Source organism: Molothrus aeneus, chromosome 14 (genome assembly GCF_037042795.1).
Source record: "Molothrus aeneus isolate 106 chromosome 14, BPBGC_Maene_1.0, whole genome shotgun sequence".
NCBI lineage: Eukaryota > Metazoa > Chordata > Aves > Passeriformes > Icteridae > Molothrus > Molothrus aeneus.
The window spans coordinates 15,882,987-15,901,375 of NC_089659.1; the positions used below are offsets into that span (position 1 = coordinate 15,882,987).

Genomic DNA, 18,389 nt, shown 5'->3' on the forward strand with positions numbered 1-18,389 from the left:
CACACTGGTGAATACAACACACAGATTAGGCTGCCTTTTTCAGTTTTTTTTGGTGCAAGTCCTTAACCACAGCCCTGGTGAGCTGTTCCTGCCGGGTTCCTGTGTCCGTTGGTTATCAGGATTGGAGCTGCCCACTCACAGTGCTGGCTGTTGCACAAACAGTGACAGCACATGAAAGAACAAACTTACAGTTGTTGTAATCCAGTATTTTTTAATGCCAGAAAGTAAATGAAATCTCGAGGTGTGGTGGTTTTTTGTTGTTGGGAGTAAGGAGGGTTGTAGGGTGGATGAATAAGGGGGAGATTCTGAGGTTCAGCAAGGAAACACTTCTGGGTCAAAGAGGAACAAAAAAAAATGCAGAGGAAAACCCATCACCTGAATAGGGGACCAGAAGTGCACTAGGAGTTTGAGAAATATTCTCATTGAGTGGGGCAACATCTAAATCTAAGCCTTTTTTAATATGTTTTTACTGTTTTGTTTTTTGTAGGCAGAACTTTTCTATAGGTGACAACCTTTTTGTACCCTTGTGGTCCTTTTATATTTCACAATATCTCCCTGACATGGGCAGATCTGTGGGAATATGTGAAGGCAGAATATTTTCTGTACATCTTCAAATCTTCTTCATTTGGGCACTGATGGATAATGTTTGCTAAATATCTTATTACTGCCTTTTATAATTATATTGACCCCTTGCTATTAAAGGAATGTTTCCTGTCACTGTGGCTGCATTTAAAACTGCAGTCTTTAAAACTTTAAAATTCCAATAAAAATTGGTGTATAGATTAAAGCATGGCAGTCAATGCCATTTATTTCTGAGCATTTTTTATTTTATGTTGCTTATGATAAGAGCTGTTTTAAATCATGAGATTGAAAAAGTCAAGTTAAAAATAACTCTAAAACATGTAAAGGCTGTTAGTGGAAAATTTAAACATACAAATATAGAATTGTTAAATATCAAGGTAAAATTCAAATGTAGAAAATAAAACAGGCCAGTGCATTTTTTCTGAACAACTTCATGTTGATTCTCTTGTTTTTAATTTTGCCCAGTTTTAAGTTTGGAAGCAATTTGGGTAAGGGAAACCTGCTTTGGGAAATCCTGACAATGAATATAAATTTTAGACTCTAGAAAAGTCTGACAGACCTGAAGGTCTTTACTGAAAACACAACTGCTGATAATGGATGGCAGAGGTTTTCTGGACTTCAATGTGCACATAAGTCATTGGCTGTGCATTTTTTGGCTGGAAAGTTAGAATTGATGCCCAGGGATTCACAGGGATAGCAGGAATTGTCCATAACAGGAGGAAAATGCTCTTTGAAGCACCCAGTCTGCACCCAGTCTGTTTTGAACTGAACTTGGGAATGCACAGTTATTAAGAAACTTAAATTTGATTAATTTAAAATCATTTTTACACTGTGCAGAATCGCTGGTATCACTATTAGAAAGTTAAAAATTAGCATATTAAATATCCCAATATTAAAAAGGGAAATTCAAGTATGGATTATCCAAATATGGAAATTCCAAAATGCAATATTAAAAGGGAAGTCCATTTTACTTCATTAGGAAAGCATGTTTTAAGAAATAAAAATTGGAAAAATAGTTTTAAAGCTTCATTATTTTATTTTTGTTTTTCCCAGGAAATTTCTACATCCAATATTAATAAAAATCAATGAGTAAATAAACAATGAGAACATGCTCACCAGGCACCAGACTTTGAGATTTTATGGAAAGGAAATCAGGCTTACAAGGAATTACTGGAAAAATGTTCATGTACATTTTCCTGTGAGATTTCAGCCCTGCAGCCTAAGCAGAATCTCAACCCAGACAGATTTTGTGCGGTTTGAAAAGAAATGTCTTTGGTTGTATTTGAAAAAGAATCAAGTTATGTACTTTGCGCTTCTTCTAATGTCAATTAGTCATGGTTGAATAACGCTTTGGAATAACTGGGCTCTTTTAAGTATCACTGGAAAATAACCTTTGCAGTCAGCTGAGGAGTTTGTTCTGTCGTTAATATTTGCTTAAGGAAAAGCTGTGCAATTAAAGCTGGGAAGCAGCAGTGAGCAGGGCTGCAGGAGAAACTGAAAGTGCTTCAGCATCTCTGTTCTCACAGGGAACCAAGGTTCACACCAAGTGATGTTCCTGCACAAAGCTCTGCCTGAAACCTGAAATACCTCTCTGGATTCTGGATGTTCACCAATAATCCTAAATAGTAAAGGGTGGAGTGAGTGGGGAAATGTCTGCAGAGGCTGGTGGGTGTGCAAGCTGTGCAATGAGGGCCGTGAAATCTTGACTGGCTATTTTGCTAGCTCTGCCCCACAGGTAACCACAGGGGCTGAGGAATTTTGTACAATTAAAGCTGGGAAGCAGCAGTGAGCAGGGCTGCAGGAGGAAACTGAAAGTGCTTCAGCATCTCTGTTCTCACAGGGAACCAAGGTTCACACCAAGTGATGTTCCTGCACAAAGCTCTGCCCCGTGCCTGAAACCTGAAATACCTCTCTGGGTGTTCAGAAATAATCCCAAATTGTGAAGGGTGGAGTGAGTGGGGAAATGTCTGCAGAGGCTGGTGGGTGTGCAAGCTGTGCAATGAGGGCAGTGAAATCTTGACTGGCTATTTTGCTGTCTCTGCCCCACAGGTAACCACAGGGGCTGAGGAATTCTGTGCCTTTTTACCATTTCCCACTGAAGAGTAGCTGAACTCTACAGTGCCAGTTCAGGGAGAAAGTTGTGCTGGTTTTGCTGTACAAGCAGAGTTCTGCTTGGATGTGTTTCATGTTGAGCATTCTTTTCACATCTGCTGTTTGCCACAGAGAATACAGTGATGTAGATCTTAATATTTCATTTGAAATCAGCCCATTCTTACAGCTTAATCATTCTGACTGCAGTGCTTTCAGTTCCCTCCAGCCTGGGAGTATCTTCCCTGTAATTAGGTGCTTGAGGAATCCATGTGCAGTTCCAGGTACAGCCATGCAGGAGCAGATGAGTTTGGGCAATTTCTGCCTTTCCTGATGCGATGCTTCCAGGCTGCAGCCCAGTCAAAAGTTGGATATTTTCCTTGTTTTATCACATCTGCCTAATTTGCAGTCTTTTATAACACCTACATGTCTCTCAGCATATTAACATTGCAGATGTTGCCTCTCTTTTGGAGGGCGAAATTTTCGTTGTTTTTCACACTTCATTAATTTTGCTTTTTGAAAAAATTGAATTAATTTTTAAGCTGCTTTTATTTACTCAGATCTCACTGAAGGGTTTTGTAATCTTTCCCCTCTCCTGTAGATGCAGTCTCTTCTTTGAGCTGTTTTAAACTTCCTGCTCTTTTCTGAATGTTTATGAAGATATTAGAGTTAGAGCCAAATCACTTTATTGCTGATTTTTCAAGGTAGCTCGTCTCTATACCATAATTTGCTGTTTCAGTCCATGAGTGCTCACACTCATACTCATCTTTTATTAGACCAAGGCACTCTGTTAGTTGATTTTTCACATTAAATTAGGGTCTAAATGTACTGCATCTTCTTTTTTCCCCCCATATATCAATTAAATCTGCAACTCCCTTTCTAAAAAGGATTTTATTCTGCCTACTGGCAACACCACCCTGTGCTGCCATCAGCCTGAGATCATTCTTTTTATGGTTGTTTAAGTATTTATCAGAAGCAGAAGTTATTTCTCCAGGTCAGTAATTGCTGGACCTACCTAGACTGGAAATGAACACAGAACAGATTTTCATGCTTCCTTATCTGTGCTCCTTGAAAGTGTTTTTTTTCAATAAAAGCTATTTTTAAAATTAAGGGAAAACAAGTCATTGACCTGGAAACTAATTACATTGCTTGAACTCAAGTTTTGATTTTTGTTTGTTTTTAAGAAAAAGGAAAATTGTTAGTTAAAAATACTACTTAGAAACAATTACTTGAGCAGCTGGGAATTTTGCACTGAGGTGATGGGACTGTTTCAATGTATTGTTGATACAGCGCTGGAGCTGCCCCCTCATTTCAGTGCAGTGCAAAGTGAAGTTTCTGGTTGTAGTTATTTAAGTGTCTCTGCTTTTTAAAAGACAACCAAAATGTTGCTGAGGAAACAATTCTGTGGGATTATTGTGCAAGGAAATTAAACCCCCCCCCCCCAGAAATGCGGGGGACCCACAGGTTGCCCAACAGAAATTCCCTGTGTTCCAGCATACTCTGCTATATCATGTGGCACATGGGCTACATTGAAAGGCTTTGTTGCCTTTAATTTGTTCATATTTATCTTTCTTTATCCCTCTCTTGAAATAGTGCAAGTCTGATTTTGTTTTTCGTATCACTGATAAAGCCAAATTATTTGCTTCTAATGACACTGAGGAAATTTCTCTTCTGAATTTTTCAAAAAAACCTCAACACTCTGAAGCTCTTAAATTTCAAGGAAATAAATGTATATCTAAAATGATAGAAATTGTTAATAGTGGTACACATTGAATTGTCTGAACAAGAGCAGGCCAGATGTCCATCACTGCAGAATGAAGTTAAGCAGTTGAATTTATTGTTGAATCAGTCAGTTTACTGTGTGATGTATTTGATAATTCTCCTAAGTTAATTAGTTCCAAGCAGATATTTTATGGCACTGTGGCCTGGCTGTAGAATAATGCAGCTGGGTTGTTTTCAAATGGGAGAGTCTTCTTGTGTCATTTCTCTACAGCTTTAAAAAAATATCTGGAATAAGGCTAAGCTGGAATTTCTGTCACCCATGTAGCCCAAGGTGATTATTCCAACTTGAGAATGCCAACAATTACCCAGTACTCATGTTTAATTAGTGAAAGGGAAGCACCTGTATTTTTAGAGGAAAAGACTTCAGGATTAGACTGTACAAATTCAGGTTGTAACAAAAGACAAAAATGAACATATTATTCATCCTTGGGGAAAATCAGTCACTGGATGGGCTCTGTTCACGGAAAAAATGCAACAAATAATTCCTTTTGCCTCTGGTCCCTGTGCTTTTGTACTGATGCATATCAGTAATGATGTTTACAACTGCTTGGTCTGTCCAGCAGCAAAACAAAAGAATTAAGAGCACTTCTGGTGATTAGACAGACCCGTGGCACTGTGGCTTTAATATCTCAAATTTTAGACTTGACATATCATTGCCGACTGAAAAATGGGACTTTTTATTTATTTTCTTTAAATGGCTTTCTTTAAACCACCATCTGGTTGAGGCATTAAAACAGGCAATATTGCTCTAAAGAGTTTTCTTAAGACCTTTCTTTGGCTGTTAATTGCACATTTATAATTATGTTCTTACAAAAAGATAAAAGAGTTTTGAAGGATTATTCTTGGCAACAGACCTGAGGTTGAAAACCTGCTGGTTTAATGTGTAAATTATAATGTGTGCAGTTGTGAAGAGTGGTTTCGTGAAATGCTCGAGTAAGCTCAAGAATCTGAGGGAGCTGTCAGAGAGTTTGCACTCGTAAGGGGCTGATGTTCATTGCACAGCAACTCATAATATGCTGTGCCTGAAGGCTGAATGAGCAGTTTAACTTAAACACAGTCACCAACTTTCTGGAAGACAGATAAAGGAAACAATTGTTCCTCCAGCAAACTTAGAGAAATGAAAAAAACAGTCTCACTTTGATGCCTGTTTAAAATCATTAATTTTCCTGTAAGTTAATGTAAATTGAGGATTAAACAGAAACTGTTACCATCTGACCCTTATAAACTAAACTTCTGTGTGGCTCATCTATTTGAAGTCAAATCTATCCATACATCTAAACAGGAAACTGAATGAAAACATTTTTTCGTTTCATTTCCTATATCCTGCAAACTTTTTCAAAGCCTATTTCCTTTTAGAAGTTAGGCTGCATGCTTATAAAGCTCTTTTTTTTTCTCCTTCTGTGATCATAAACTTAACCACCAGTTCCTAAGCAGAGGATTAGGAGGGGGTGATCTCTGGACACTTAAAGTTTATCCATCTGAAAATGTTTCTAAAGCACCATCTTTGCAGATGGTTTTGGACTGTGTGAGGGATCCAAGCTCTGGGATAGGGTACAAATATTGTAATTATGATCAGTTTGATTTCACAACTAAGTGGCAAATGCTGGGGAGGGGCTTGTGGTACCCTAATCATTGGCACTTGATAATATTCTTTTAGCAAGAAATATGACAAAAAATCTGATATAAGGAATGGAATGGAATGGAATGGAATAGAATAGAATAGAATAGAATAGAATAGAATAGAATAGAATAGAATAGAATAGAATAGAATAGAATAGAATAGAATATCTGCTTCCCTAGTTTTCTGTCCCTGCAGTTCACCCAAGTTAGTTAATAGGGACATTGGAAGAGTGAGGGAGCAGAGAAGCACAGAGCTCTGGAATTTGCCCTTGTTGAGCAAACAGCATCCAGGCAAGATGCTGCAGGTCACAAGTGTCACCTTCTGCCAAAACTCTGTTTCCCTTGGTTTTGCAGTTCATTAAGTGGTCGTTGTATTCCTTGTATAAAATCTGAGTATCTTGGACTGGTCTGGTGGGAGGGGACAGCAAACTGTCACGTTAGAGCATGAGCCACTTGCATTGAAAGAAAAAAAGGCTTCTTTTAGCAACTTTCAGGGTAGTAAAATAGGACTTAAATGAATTTGGCTCTGGACCAGATAATCCTCTTTTGTTGATGTTAAACCACTGGCCACAGCAGTGATTACAACATAAGAGTACAAAAGAGGCTTTATTTATAATACACTTTTTCTTTCATGTTTCCAATCAGAAAAATAAATACGTCTTATTAGAAAAGAAAAATTTTACTTATTTACTTGTTTGCATGCTGGGAGGCATTAAATATTTCCTTTTTTTCGTTAGGGGAAGTGTGTCACTTGCATTTAACTCAGATAAAAATGAAGGAAGATAAAACTAATTTAATTTTAGAACGTAATTTTTTATTTGTTGAACAACTGTTTTAAAATGGATAGCCTGCTGTGAAAGAAACAAAGCACTTCAACAAAGCAGCAAATCAATAGCCACAAGAAAGCCTAAAGAAAATGAATGCATGGAGTGAGCAAGTGCCATAGAAATTACTTTCTGGTGTAAGAATGGTAATAATAGAATGCATATGGAGGGGATGAATAACATGATAGAAATACACATAGAAAAGACATGTTCTCTATTTCTAGTTATAAATAATGACCTCTGTGTTCCAGTATTTAAACTTTGAAGGGTCTAGATGGTGATTTTCTTCCTGATTTCCCCACCCCCCCAGTCCTAGGTAAATATTTATGCTTGCAAAATTTAGTAGGCTGGCCGCCATGGAAACGTGTCTTTCATTTATCTCCAGGAAATCTGGTTACAAACACTCTTTTACTTGAATTCTTGCAGTCTTTTCCAGCAGCTTTTCCAGCAAGCCCTTGAGTGAGGAGCAGGAGTTGTGTGTGTGAGGTGTGAGTGGGATTCTGTGGCAGTCCATGGCTGGGCTGTGTTTGCCCAGGGCTGGATGGTGCTGCGAGGCTGGAATGGAATTTTTGGGAGAGTCAAACCCTTGGGGCTGAAGGGAAGTCTTTTAGAGACATCAGCAGCAGGTACAACTTGTCTGCTCAGCTGTTGTATCTGCTCCAGAACATACTTGAGTTCAGGAAATCCCTGCATTTGGGAATAACTTCTGCTGCTTTTCATAGTCTGAGCTGCTTCTTCTGTAGTTGGCTTTTTCCAGTTTTTCCTAATGGTATATGAGAGAGACATTTGTGAAATGACCTGGTGTTTCTCAGTGGGAAATGATCTGTGGCTGTGGTGAGAAGGTTCCTTGGTGTAGCTGTTGATGGAAAAGCAGACAAGCTTTTGGTCAGAAAAGTGTAGAAAAACAAGTGCTATTAGAGGCTTATTATGAGCTGAGGATAATTATTGCCTCAAACTGTTACCCCACCTTGAGGGGGAAATAGTAAACCTGGCAGGTGGAGCAGAGGGAATATCACCAAGAAGGGAAGGAGGGAGGCTGTGATCCCTTAGGGGAGGGAATGAAACCCAGAGCTCACCGCAGTGGGGAGAGGAATGAGATACCAGCAACTGGGATCTTCATGATCCCATGGCTCTGGTACCCAGCTGAGATTCCAGAGTTACAGATTCTTGCTGAAGCACCTCTCACTGTCAGCCCTGAGGCTGGCCACATTCACAGTCGGAATTCAGTGGGGTTTGCTTCCAGACATTTCAATTATCTGCTGTTATGGAGCTCCCATCAGGTAGAGTTTCTCTGTGTGTGCATACATGTCCACAAAATAGGGAAAATTTCTACATTCCTGTAGATTAAATCTCACATAAATGATAATACTTCTGTGGTTTTATATATTCATATTAGCATCTTTTCAAAACATGGAGATTTTATAGACAAAATTTAATGTTAATTTTGCCAGAAATTTCCTTCTGCCCTTTTATTTTCTCATGGTCCTAAAGGTTTGTGCTTTGTGGTTTGAAAACTCCTTCTCCTACTCTACATCTGCAGTAGAAATAATAATGTTGTCTATTCTGGAGCTAACAAATGAAATGCCAGCAGTCACAAAATCTGGAAAGGTAAAGGGGAAGCAGTGGGGCTGTGTCCCTCCATCACCCCCTGTCTAATTTCATGCTGGTCCAGGACCAGCAGCAAACTGCAGGGTATTTTCTGTGCTGTGGAGTTCAGCCCTCAGATATTTTCTCCTGGACAGAATCACCTAATCATAGAGGCTCCTCTGCATTGCTGGGAACAATTCCTCCTTTCAACATGGACATAGGTGCAGAGTTCTATGTTCTTTCATTTATTATTCTTTGAAAGGTGAATTTCTGTTTTCTGCCTTTGAAGGGTCTTTGCCAAGATTGAGAAAACACCAAAACTTGTAATGCAGAGATTAAAAACAGTTAAGGCAAGAGCAGTTTCCCATTGCATCAGCCTGCAAATTGCTCTGACAGCCCTGTACCACCCCAGCACAATGCACCCCTGTCAGGGAATTAAGATCAGCTCCCCTGGGTTGCGTGGTACTCAGGGCTGTAAATACATCAGGTCTTGCTCTTGGGTTTCTGGCCAGGGATAATAGGCTTAAACAGTCACATTTTTTACAACTTTCATTGAATGGAGACTTACTGAGACACAGCTTAGTGGAAACCAGCAGTATTTCAAAACTCTTTTACTGTAATACATTCCTCTAAATTGGCATTGAATTCAGATACGGGTCAAAAATAAAGCTTGGAAGGGGCTGATACAATTCAGACACGTGACATGGATGTTTGTAATAGATGGTGATTCCCTCCTTGGAAATTTTCTGTGCAAATATTTGTGGATGAATGTTTAAAAATTAAGTAATTCTTAAAAAAAAATTGGGGCTGAATTGACTTGTATGAAAGGAGATTAATGGCTCCTCAGTGTCCTGGCCTGTCTCTGCACAGGGCTGGAGTGTGTGCAGTGATTCTGTCTGGGCCTTGGGCAGCAGCAGCTGCTGGGATGGAGCTGGGATGTCCCTGTGCTGATCCCATTGCCTGCCTGCTCATCTGCTCATGTCAGTGCCGAGCTCTCACACACAGGTGGAAAAATCCTAAAAACCTGCTCAGTGGCTTGGTTCCACCTGCTGAACAGTCAGATACTTCAAGAGATTTAAAAAAAAAAAAAGAAAAAACCAGTCAGAATGCAAATTGATAATAGCATTGGCTGTAATCTGCAGTGCTTCCCAGCTCTGACTGGATCCAGAATCCAAGCAGAGCCATCCCAGCAGCTGAGCTGAGCTTTGCAAGGCTCAGAATAAACCCGGCCTTGGCTCTGGCACTTGCACGTTTGGTTTAGCTGGACATGGTGGGGGAGCATTGTTTAGACAACAGATCTGTAATTTGAATTTGTGGTCTGGGTGTGTTGTTAGTGGCACAGTTCCAGCCTGGACAGGCCCCCTCCTGCAAGGTTTGGTCTAGGCAGAGTGGGAACAATGGGAATGAAGACACAGCAGCAGGAACTTTGTCCCCCTGGCTGTGATCCATGGCCAAATGCACTGTGTTCTGTCTGTGCCAGAGCACCTCCATGCCACAGTCACTTCGTGCAGTTCTGTTAAATTTCTCTGTTTATCCCTGCATCTGCTGGAGTCACACTTCCATCTCCTCACTGCCACTCCCTTAAATTGAGCTGGGCAATGTGGAACATGGATCAGCCTCCAGGTTGTCTGCAGCCATGAATCTCCCCAGTTCAGAAATTTGGTCAGTTATCCCCCTTTTTCCTGTGGTCTTATTAGACGGGAAAAAAGCAAAAACAGGAATGTTGAGGTACTGTTATATCTGCAGGCACACTCATAAGTAATTAAAGAGTTATTTAAAGTTTTAAATCTTAACTAACCAAAAAGCTTTTTTTTTTTTTGTTTTAAACTTCCTTTGTAACACCTGGTTTCAGAAATAAGCAATTAAACTTTGTTAAGTAAGAACCACTGTAGTGACAATTGAATAGAAGGAGTTCAGGTAATTTTTCTGACTGGAAACTCCAAGTCAGGTTTTAGATGAGCACTGGATTTTCACTAATTGAGACTTTTTAGGATGAACACCGTGAGAATGTGCTACATTCCATTCTTAAAGGTAAAGTTATAAAGTTGTAATATTCCACTGGAGTCCCAGCTCTGAGCATCTCAGTGCTGTTAAGGAGTGGGTTTTTTTTTCTAACAGTGACACCAGTCACAGTGACAGAGAAAGTTCAGATCTGTAATGCTTTAAAACAAACTCCCACTGACATTTTCTCTTTGGACATTCCTGCAGGAATTCCCTGGAGAATCCCTGGGTGGAGATGATGCCTTGTGAAGGCTGGCCTAGAACAGAGACTGGGCAAAGTTAAAGCAGGGATTTATTAAAAGGCCTCAATGGATCCACCTTGGGCAGCACAAGAGCCCAGCCAGGGCTGCACCCAAGATGAACCAAAATTGTCACAAAATGCACGACCGGGCACGGGGTCTCTCAATTTTGTAAGTTCTGGTCCATTTGTATATATTGGAGTTAATTCTCCAATTACAGCTTTAGGTTATGCAGTCCCATCCTTCTTGTTTTTCTCTCTTCAGCCCACGGGGTTTGTGCTCTTGGGGCTGAGATTTGGATCATTTGTCCTTGGTCCCCAGCTAGAGCAGGAATTGTTTTGTCTCCCTGCTCTGTGCACAGAGTTCAGCATCCCCTAACAAGAAGTTCAAACTAAAGCAGTGTACATACTAAAGCAGTACAGAATCTGAACAATATAAAAGCTACAACCTGAGGCATGAGAGAGGTTGTGTTTTGGAGTGTCAGAGCCTTTCTAAAGGCACATGTCCTGTGTCCCCTGGCAGGTGAGCAGTGCCTGGTGCTGGCGCGGGCACTGCCCCGAGCGTTGCCATGGGCACCAGGTTCTCATCAGCTCCAACAGCTTCATGTAAGATTAATGTTAATTGCCCATTTTGCATGGATGGCTTTTTCCCTGCTGCTGAATTGGCTCCTGTTGCCTTTGATGTGGCTGGTGATCCAATGTCCTGCCATGGCCAGACAAGTGATCAGTTTGCCAGCGCCGAGAGGAGACAGAATCAGGTTGCTGCGGGGTCAGGGTTTGCTTCTCTCCTTAAACACTCAAAGGTCAGGCAGAGTTTAACTACCCCTGGCATCTTTGAAACCTTGTAATAAATGCCAAAGCAGGGAGATTATTTTAAGTCCGTGCTACAACTAAAAATCTGAAGGTATCAGGGAAGAATTCTAACTCATCAGGATGTTACATTTATTGGTGAATACTTCAAAAAGTACCTTGCACAATCACTAGGGGGTATTTCATGATCTTTGAAGAGACAAAAAATTTTAATTTCTGGTTCCTGTGCCAGTTGCAGGAAAGTAACTAAGATTGAGGGTGTGTGTGTGTGTTTTATTTAGCTTTTTTAAGTGTTTTGTTGTGTTTTTCTTTTTTATTTATGTCTGAGCACTTGCACCACTTACTGCCACTATTAGCAGGGCAATTTACACAGCGTGTCATACCGTACTTCAGTATTTCTCCTTTAAGCCTAATAAAATATGTTGCTATTGAAGAAATCTGTGATACATATGAGAGCTTCCTAAATCACAGGACTAGCATATTTTTGTACCAAATAGCTCCAGCCTCATGAAATCAATAATTAATTTATTAACTGGATCTCTTTTGAAAAAAAAAAAAGCCAAAATCAGCAGTCCTGGCGAGGCTGCCTCCTGCCAATTCATAAATAGTTGATGACAAAAATGAAAAAGTGTAGAAGTAAAATTCAAATCTTAACGATCAAAGTATTGGGTACCTCATCTATCACAGCTTGGAATAAACATATCACAGCAAGTGTCATATCTCATTGACACTGCAAAACATAATGCTTTCCCTTGTTATCTAGCGAGCTGCCAAGGCTACAGAGTTTATAGGCTGCTAAGATAATGTGCTGCTGGTAATCCACTTCACTTGCAGAAATATGAAGTACTGTTGAAATATATTTCTACTTGGTTTATTCTTTGCTCTCCAGAGGGTAGGATGCTATTTCAGTTCCTCTAAAGAAGCTCAGAGAATGAAAAGCAAAACATCAGGATAAATTATGCTAAATGGTGGACTAGACCCCAGAGGAAATCATGCTTCTGTGGTGCAGTATTCCTCCATTTATCTTACAAATGTTACATCTAATGTTAATTTTGTAAAGGGAAAGCATTCAAAGGTCCATCTGATCCTTTTAATAATAGTTTTAGTGCTATAGTATTATTTGTCAAACTCCTGCCATCATAACTAACTTTTCTAGTTTTGGCAGACCATTCATACAGAAAATATTTTGGGCTACTAATACATAACATTTTATTTCACAAAACACAAATAACCTAGTAATTACACTCCAAAACTTAACAAATAATTGCCAGCAAGCAATTACCATTCAATTAAAGAGTAATTACATGGTTATTTGTGCCCTGTAAAATAAAGCATTACTGAAATCAGTAGTGCAATCAATATTTTAGCAGAAACAGGATGCTGCAGTGATGGACCTTTCAACCTGTGCTGATTAAATTGTCATCCAAATAACAGTTTCCTAGTTAAATCACCACATGTTTATTTGTCTTGATTAATATGCAAATTCTCTTCTGATTCTAGTAAATCTCCTATATTTAAAAGCACAAAAGTAGAGCACTATCATACATCAGCAGTGAGGTGCTGCATATTTCCACTGATTAATTACATTTACAAAGCATTGATGAATTTGTGGATTTTGTGAAATTCGGTTGTCTATAATGAGCATAAAATAGAGTTACAAAAGATGGAGCTGATCAGTAACTGTAAGAAAGTCACAAAAATAAAAAATTACTTCATGTATTGATTCAAATTAAAAATCCTTGTGATATCAAGGGAATATATAAAACTTTGAAAGGAAAAATAATAATATTAGCTCTGAACAGGAGTGGAAAATAAAGAAGAAAAGAGACATTAATGAACAATTTCTCAGCATTTTCCTGTATAAATTTCAACTGTCAAATATACCGCTCAAAATGTAATTTATTTTCTGAAAAATTTAATTTCAACCAAAATTTTAAAAATGAACAACATTCAGATTAGTTCATTTTTCTCTTTCAAGAGTTAGTGATTTTGTGGGGTGGAAAGGATGACAGTAATGACTTTATAACCATGGTGCAAATGCAGGTAAAAACCCAAAACCTCCAGTCATCTTCACTTTCAAGTAATTGGTGACCCAAGGAGTTTTTAGGTTTGAGAAATGCCAATCAAATGTTAATCAGTATTTATTTTATTTAGTAAAAAGAATAAGATTCCTGATGGTATACATGGGAAACAATATTGTACTTGTCTTTTAGCCTCCATGGTCTTCACTTGGGGCCATAATTTTTGTTTTCTAAAAAGTTCTTAAAAGATACCCATAAACTGGAAGTTTCTGACTGAATTAATATCTAATTTAGATTTGAGTCATTTTCCATTTACAAAGATCTATTGATGGCAAGTACAAAATTTGTGTAGAGATTTTAGACTCTCAAAGAAATGCATTTAAAATTGTTTGAAGAGGATTGTTCCTGTTTATACTTCCTTTGTTACCAATGAGGAAAAGATTTTTCTACACTTCTTGAATATATAACTTTCTTGAATGAGAGAAAGGAAAACGTGAAAAGAAAATGCAGTAAAAGAGCAGGGTGACAAAAAGATGAGCAATAATATTAAATAAAGTTAATATTTATATGCTAATGCTATTAGCATTTATATGCTAATACTTCCATAATCACAAATTATGTCTTACTCTCCCCACATGATAATTCTGCTTGCCTTGGGTTTACTGTGCAGTGCTTTTATTATCAATTTGGGCTGAATTGTGCAGGTTGCATGCGTTTTAAATAGCCAAGGTGAAATTTGGTGGATTTCCAGAGCATGTGGGACAATAAGAGGGGATTTTGGGGGGGAATGTTGACTCACAGAGCAGTGACAGTGACATTCCATGGCTTGGTGGTGCCAGCAGCACGTTCACAACAGAAAATAAATCCCATAAAAACCTTACATCTGCTGGTCCTTTGTGCATGTCTTACTAAAAACCACAAGACTTTGAGCAGACATTTCTGTCCTGTCTCTGTGAAATTCCTGGTTTCATGGTTAAACAGAAATGCCAGAAAATTTGTTTGTGGCCCTAAGTGGAAGCGTTTGGACTCAGATTTGTCACATCCTGTGAGTTCTGTCCTCCCAAGCTGAAGCTGTTGATTCCTGATGGGTGACACATCTCTGGGAATATCCAGGGAGTCCAGCTGGAATTTTGAGGTGTGTGCTGCAGTGCTGGGGGCTCTGGGATTCCTGTCCTTGCTGGGAGGCAGACACAGGGCACTGGGAACTGCAGAACTCAGCATTGCAGACCCAGACAGGTCCTTGCAGGTGTGCCGTGGGCAGCTGGGAGCAGCGTCCAGCTTTTCATTTAAAAGCTGAGATAAAATTAGAGACAAAGGACTTGGGTTTTATTTGAACAGATTCAGCTGGGAACAATTCCACTCAGATTATCATGGTTACAGCTGTCAGCCCTGAATCTGGGCCCTAGGAGTTCCTGATTTACAGGAACACTCACTTTCACTAGGGTAGAAGGACGCTGCTTCTTCTTCAGTCCATCAGTCCCCTTCCCCAGGAGACACCAAGACGTCAGTCCCCAATCCCAGAGACACCAAGGGCTGAGTTTTCCCAGTGGAGCTTCCCTGGCCTGTGTGAGGGAGGATATAAATACAGGATATAAATACAGGATATAAATACTTCCAGGGTCCTGGAAGGGAACGGAGTAAGTTTATGATGTGAACTTCTCCTCCTTCATCTCTTGGGCTTTCCACGTGGGTCAGAGCTCAGGCACAGGTGTCACATTGAGGTGTGGAAACACCTTAAGCTGTGCTCAGAGTCTCAGTGAGCTCCTGTCAGGGCAAAAACTGCAGAACCAGGGCTGGAACTCCACAGTCCCCCCTCCTCGTCCTCTGAAAACACAAATCATGACTAAAAAGTCTCTTTGTAAAATCTTCTAAAGCTGTTTGTTGCGTTTTGAAAATGTTTTTCTTAGATTAATACCAACATATGGAGTTTTCTGCTAAAGATTTGTTAGTATTTGAGCTTGGGAAGAAAATGTTTTGTTGTTTTCTTGATTGAGCTCTTCCACTGGAGAAAGCTGCTAATTTTAGCTGGTTTGTAGGGTTTTTTCAGAGACAGTTAAGTGCCAGCTAAGCACTTACATGTGCCTGTGGAGTACAGGCTCCTGTAATTCAAAAGAACAATGATTCCTGTTTGTTCAAAACCCCCACGTATCAACCTGATGCTGTCTGTTGGAAATTTTGTTGTGCAGGGGATGATTTCAGCAGGTGATTTTAATAGAGAATGCATGTGTGCATCAAACTTCCCCTGGAAATCAAATGCTCTTATTTTAGGTTTACATTATTACAGCCCAGCAGTTCTTGTAGCAGGCTTTACTGCACAGCCATCATAGTATGATATACAACTGAAAGCATCAAAAAGAAAAATGGAAAAAATACTGAATAGAATGAAATTCAAAATGGACAAACCCGATGCTAAAAAGAGGGGGGAATGGTTTTATAGAGATAAAATAGTAAACCAAAAAAATGATTTTGTGCTACTTTGATGTACAGTAAAACAAAATAACACTAGCATGGTGTGAAAAATGAACAGGTTAATGGTACCTCTGTGGAGTGCTGCTGGAAGTTGTCTTCATTTAAATGCAGAGTTTGTCGTGCATTGATGGAGGGCTTTGCCACTGTAACTTGATAGAGTGAAGTTTGACTTAAATTTCTTTGTGAACTAGAAGTCATTTTGGAAATGCTTTCTATTCAAACCTCATTCATTGTTGCAGCTTAGTTATTTTATACAGTGTTTCACTCTATGTTGTCAAAAGCTCTATTATTCAACAGAGTAAAATCTGTTCTGACCAAAGAGAAGCAGCAATACTTTTCCAAACATGAGGAGGTTGCATTTTTATTAGATGGCTTGGGGAAGAGTCGATTCAAATGGTTTTTTTTGGCCTGTAAATCTGTGTTATGATGGCAGTGGAGGATGGGGACATGTACACACACTGATGTAAGGGGTGAAGGTGATAGCTGAGAACAACAGTTCAATGGAACCAGTCTGTGAAGGGGCCTGGGATATTTTGGACTAAAATCTGCATTGATAATTCACAAACTGGTGAGTTCTCTGGCAGGTTGGGCTAACACTTGTGTGATCTGTAGTAGTTAAACCCAGCAGTCAGTCTGTGAAGGTAAGTGGTGAGCTTTGCAAAGCTCAGGGTTGAGTTAATGCTGCCTTCGGGAGGAGGCAGGTGCCTGCCATGGTGCAGAGCAAGGTTTGGGGTCATGAATTCAGGGTTTCAGCTCCTCGTCTCCTCAGGACATCACAGCCTGTCATTTTCTGTGTTCCAGGTGCATGGCAGGGACTGTGGAGCAGTCACTGCTATAACCCCTCTCCACTGAGCCCCTCTGAGGTCATGGAATCCTTGGATAATGGAAAACCTTACTGCTGGCTCCTGTGACACCCATGCGGTTCTTCCCTGTTTAACCAAGCGATTTCTCCTTTTTTTTTTTTTTTTTTTTGTCCTAGGCAGGAACTCCTAACATTTATTTTCTCGTACCACTGATAGCTCACATATTTCATACAAATGGATGTAGTGTGAGGGAAGCAAACATTTCCCCAAGAAAACCTGGTTTTCATGTCTGCTCTTGTGCCAGCAGCTCCCGCCCAGGCCGACCCCCCAAGCGCTCGCTGGGAGTGGCGATCCAGGAGAATGCGCGGCTGCTGCCCCACGGAGTGCCCGGCCTCCTATCACCAGGGCTCATCTCCCCAACAGGTAATAAAACCCATCAGATGATCAGCCTCATCTCCTCGTACTGCACAGCAGTTAAAATAAACTAATATTGATCTAACTGCCTTGTCCTTCAGGGCTTTTGCAGGCTTTACCAGAGGTTACGTTATTGGATTTTTTTTTTTTTGAGCGTTCGTGAAAACTCTGTTTTGCTGCTGCAGTGACTGAAATGTAATGGATTTGTAATTTAGTTCTTTATTAATTGTAATTTCCTTACAGGAAATTCCATTAAATGTGTTATTTTAGTAAAAGCAAAAAAAAAAAAACCACAAAAAACCCCAAGCCAACCTGAGAAGCTGAACTATTGTCTGGGAGGCCTGTAAGAGGCATTTCTTCCTTTGAAATGCATGTGTGTTTTAGTTCTCGTGGGATCTGAGCAGCGTGGCTAATGCCTGGTGTATTGTAACCCCATTAATGTCTGCTGGGGAGAGACAGAGATGCTTGTAGGAATTACAGAAGGAACACTTGAAAAGCAGATAAGTCCACGTTGCCACAGTGCATTGTGCTTTAATAATCTGCTTTCAGTATCATAAAGTGAAAAATCAAGCATGAAAATATGTGGAATTATAAACATAATTTAATGCATAGTATTTAATTTCACTTCATTAATTTATTAATAGAGTTTAAATTAAATCTTGTGCTATCCTGATGAGTGTTTTAATTTTTTATTAATTGCTGTGTGCTAAAGGTGAGTTGATTTTCATAATAAAGCTATATTCACAGGCTGTATTCTTAAAAGTAATTGCTTGAATATTCAACAGATGTAGCAGTTTTAGGATTGTTGTCAAAGTCCAGTCTAAATAAACTGTAACTCTCTAATAACCAAACATAATGAAGTTTCTAGGAGAATATAAAGTCATAGAATATGTCACAGAAAAAGCAGAATTAAAAAGATCCTTGCTGGGAGTGGAGTGCCATCTCTCCTGATCTCACAGATCACTCTGCTTGCAGAGCCTGAGCTCTGCAACTGAGGGACACAGAGAGAGCTTTGATTCCCCTGCAGCCCCAGGTGTCCCAAGGGTGTCACAGGGAACCTTTTCTGTGGGAAGAGGGAAAGAGCCATCCTAAACAATATTTACAGCAGCCTCAGCTGGAGCAGTTACCAAAGTATGAAAGGGCTTGGCCA

General features: G+C 39.7%; 1 protein-coding gene across 3 annotated transcripts in view; it reads left to right on the forward strand.

Annotated features, from left to right (window-relative positions):
- DACH2 (dachshund family transcription factor 2) overlaps positions 1-18,389 on the forward strand; it is a 243,180-nt gene that overhangs the window by 101,538 nt on the left and 123,253 nt on the right. For 2 of the 3 annotated variants that reach the window (XM_066559451.1, XM_066559452.1), the window contains exon 2: positions 17,133-17,248. In XM_066559451.1, coding sequence (XP_066415548.1) covers positions 17,133-17,248 — 116 coding nt within the window. Of the gene's footprint in view, positions 1-17,129; positions 17,249-18,389 lie in introns of all 3 variants that reach the window. The other variant, XM_066559453.1, reaches the window with a different exon arrangement.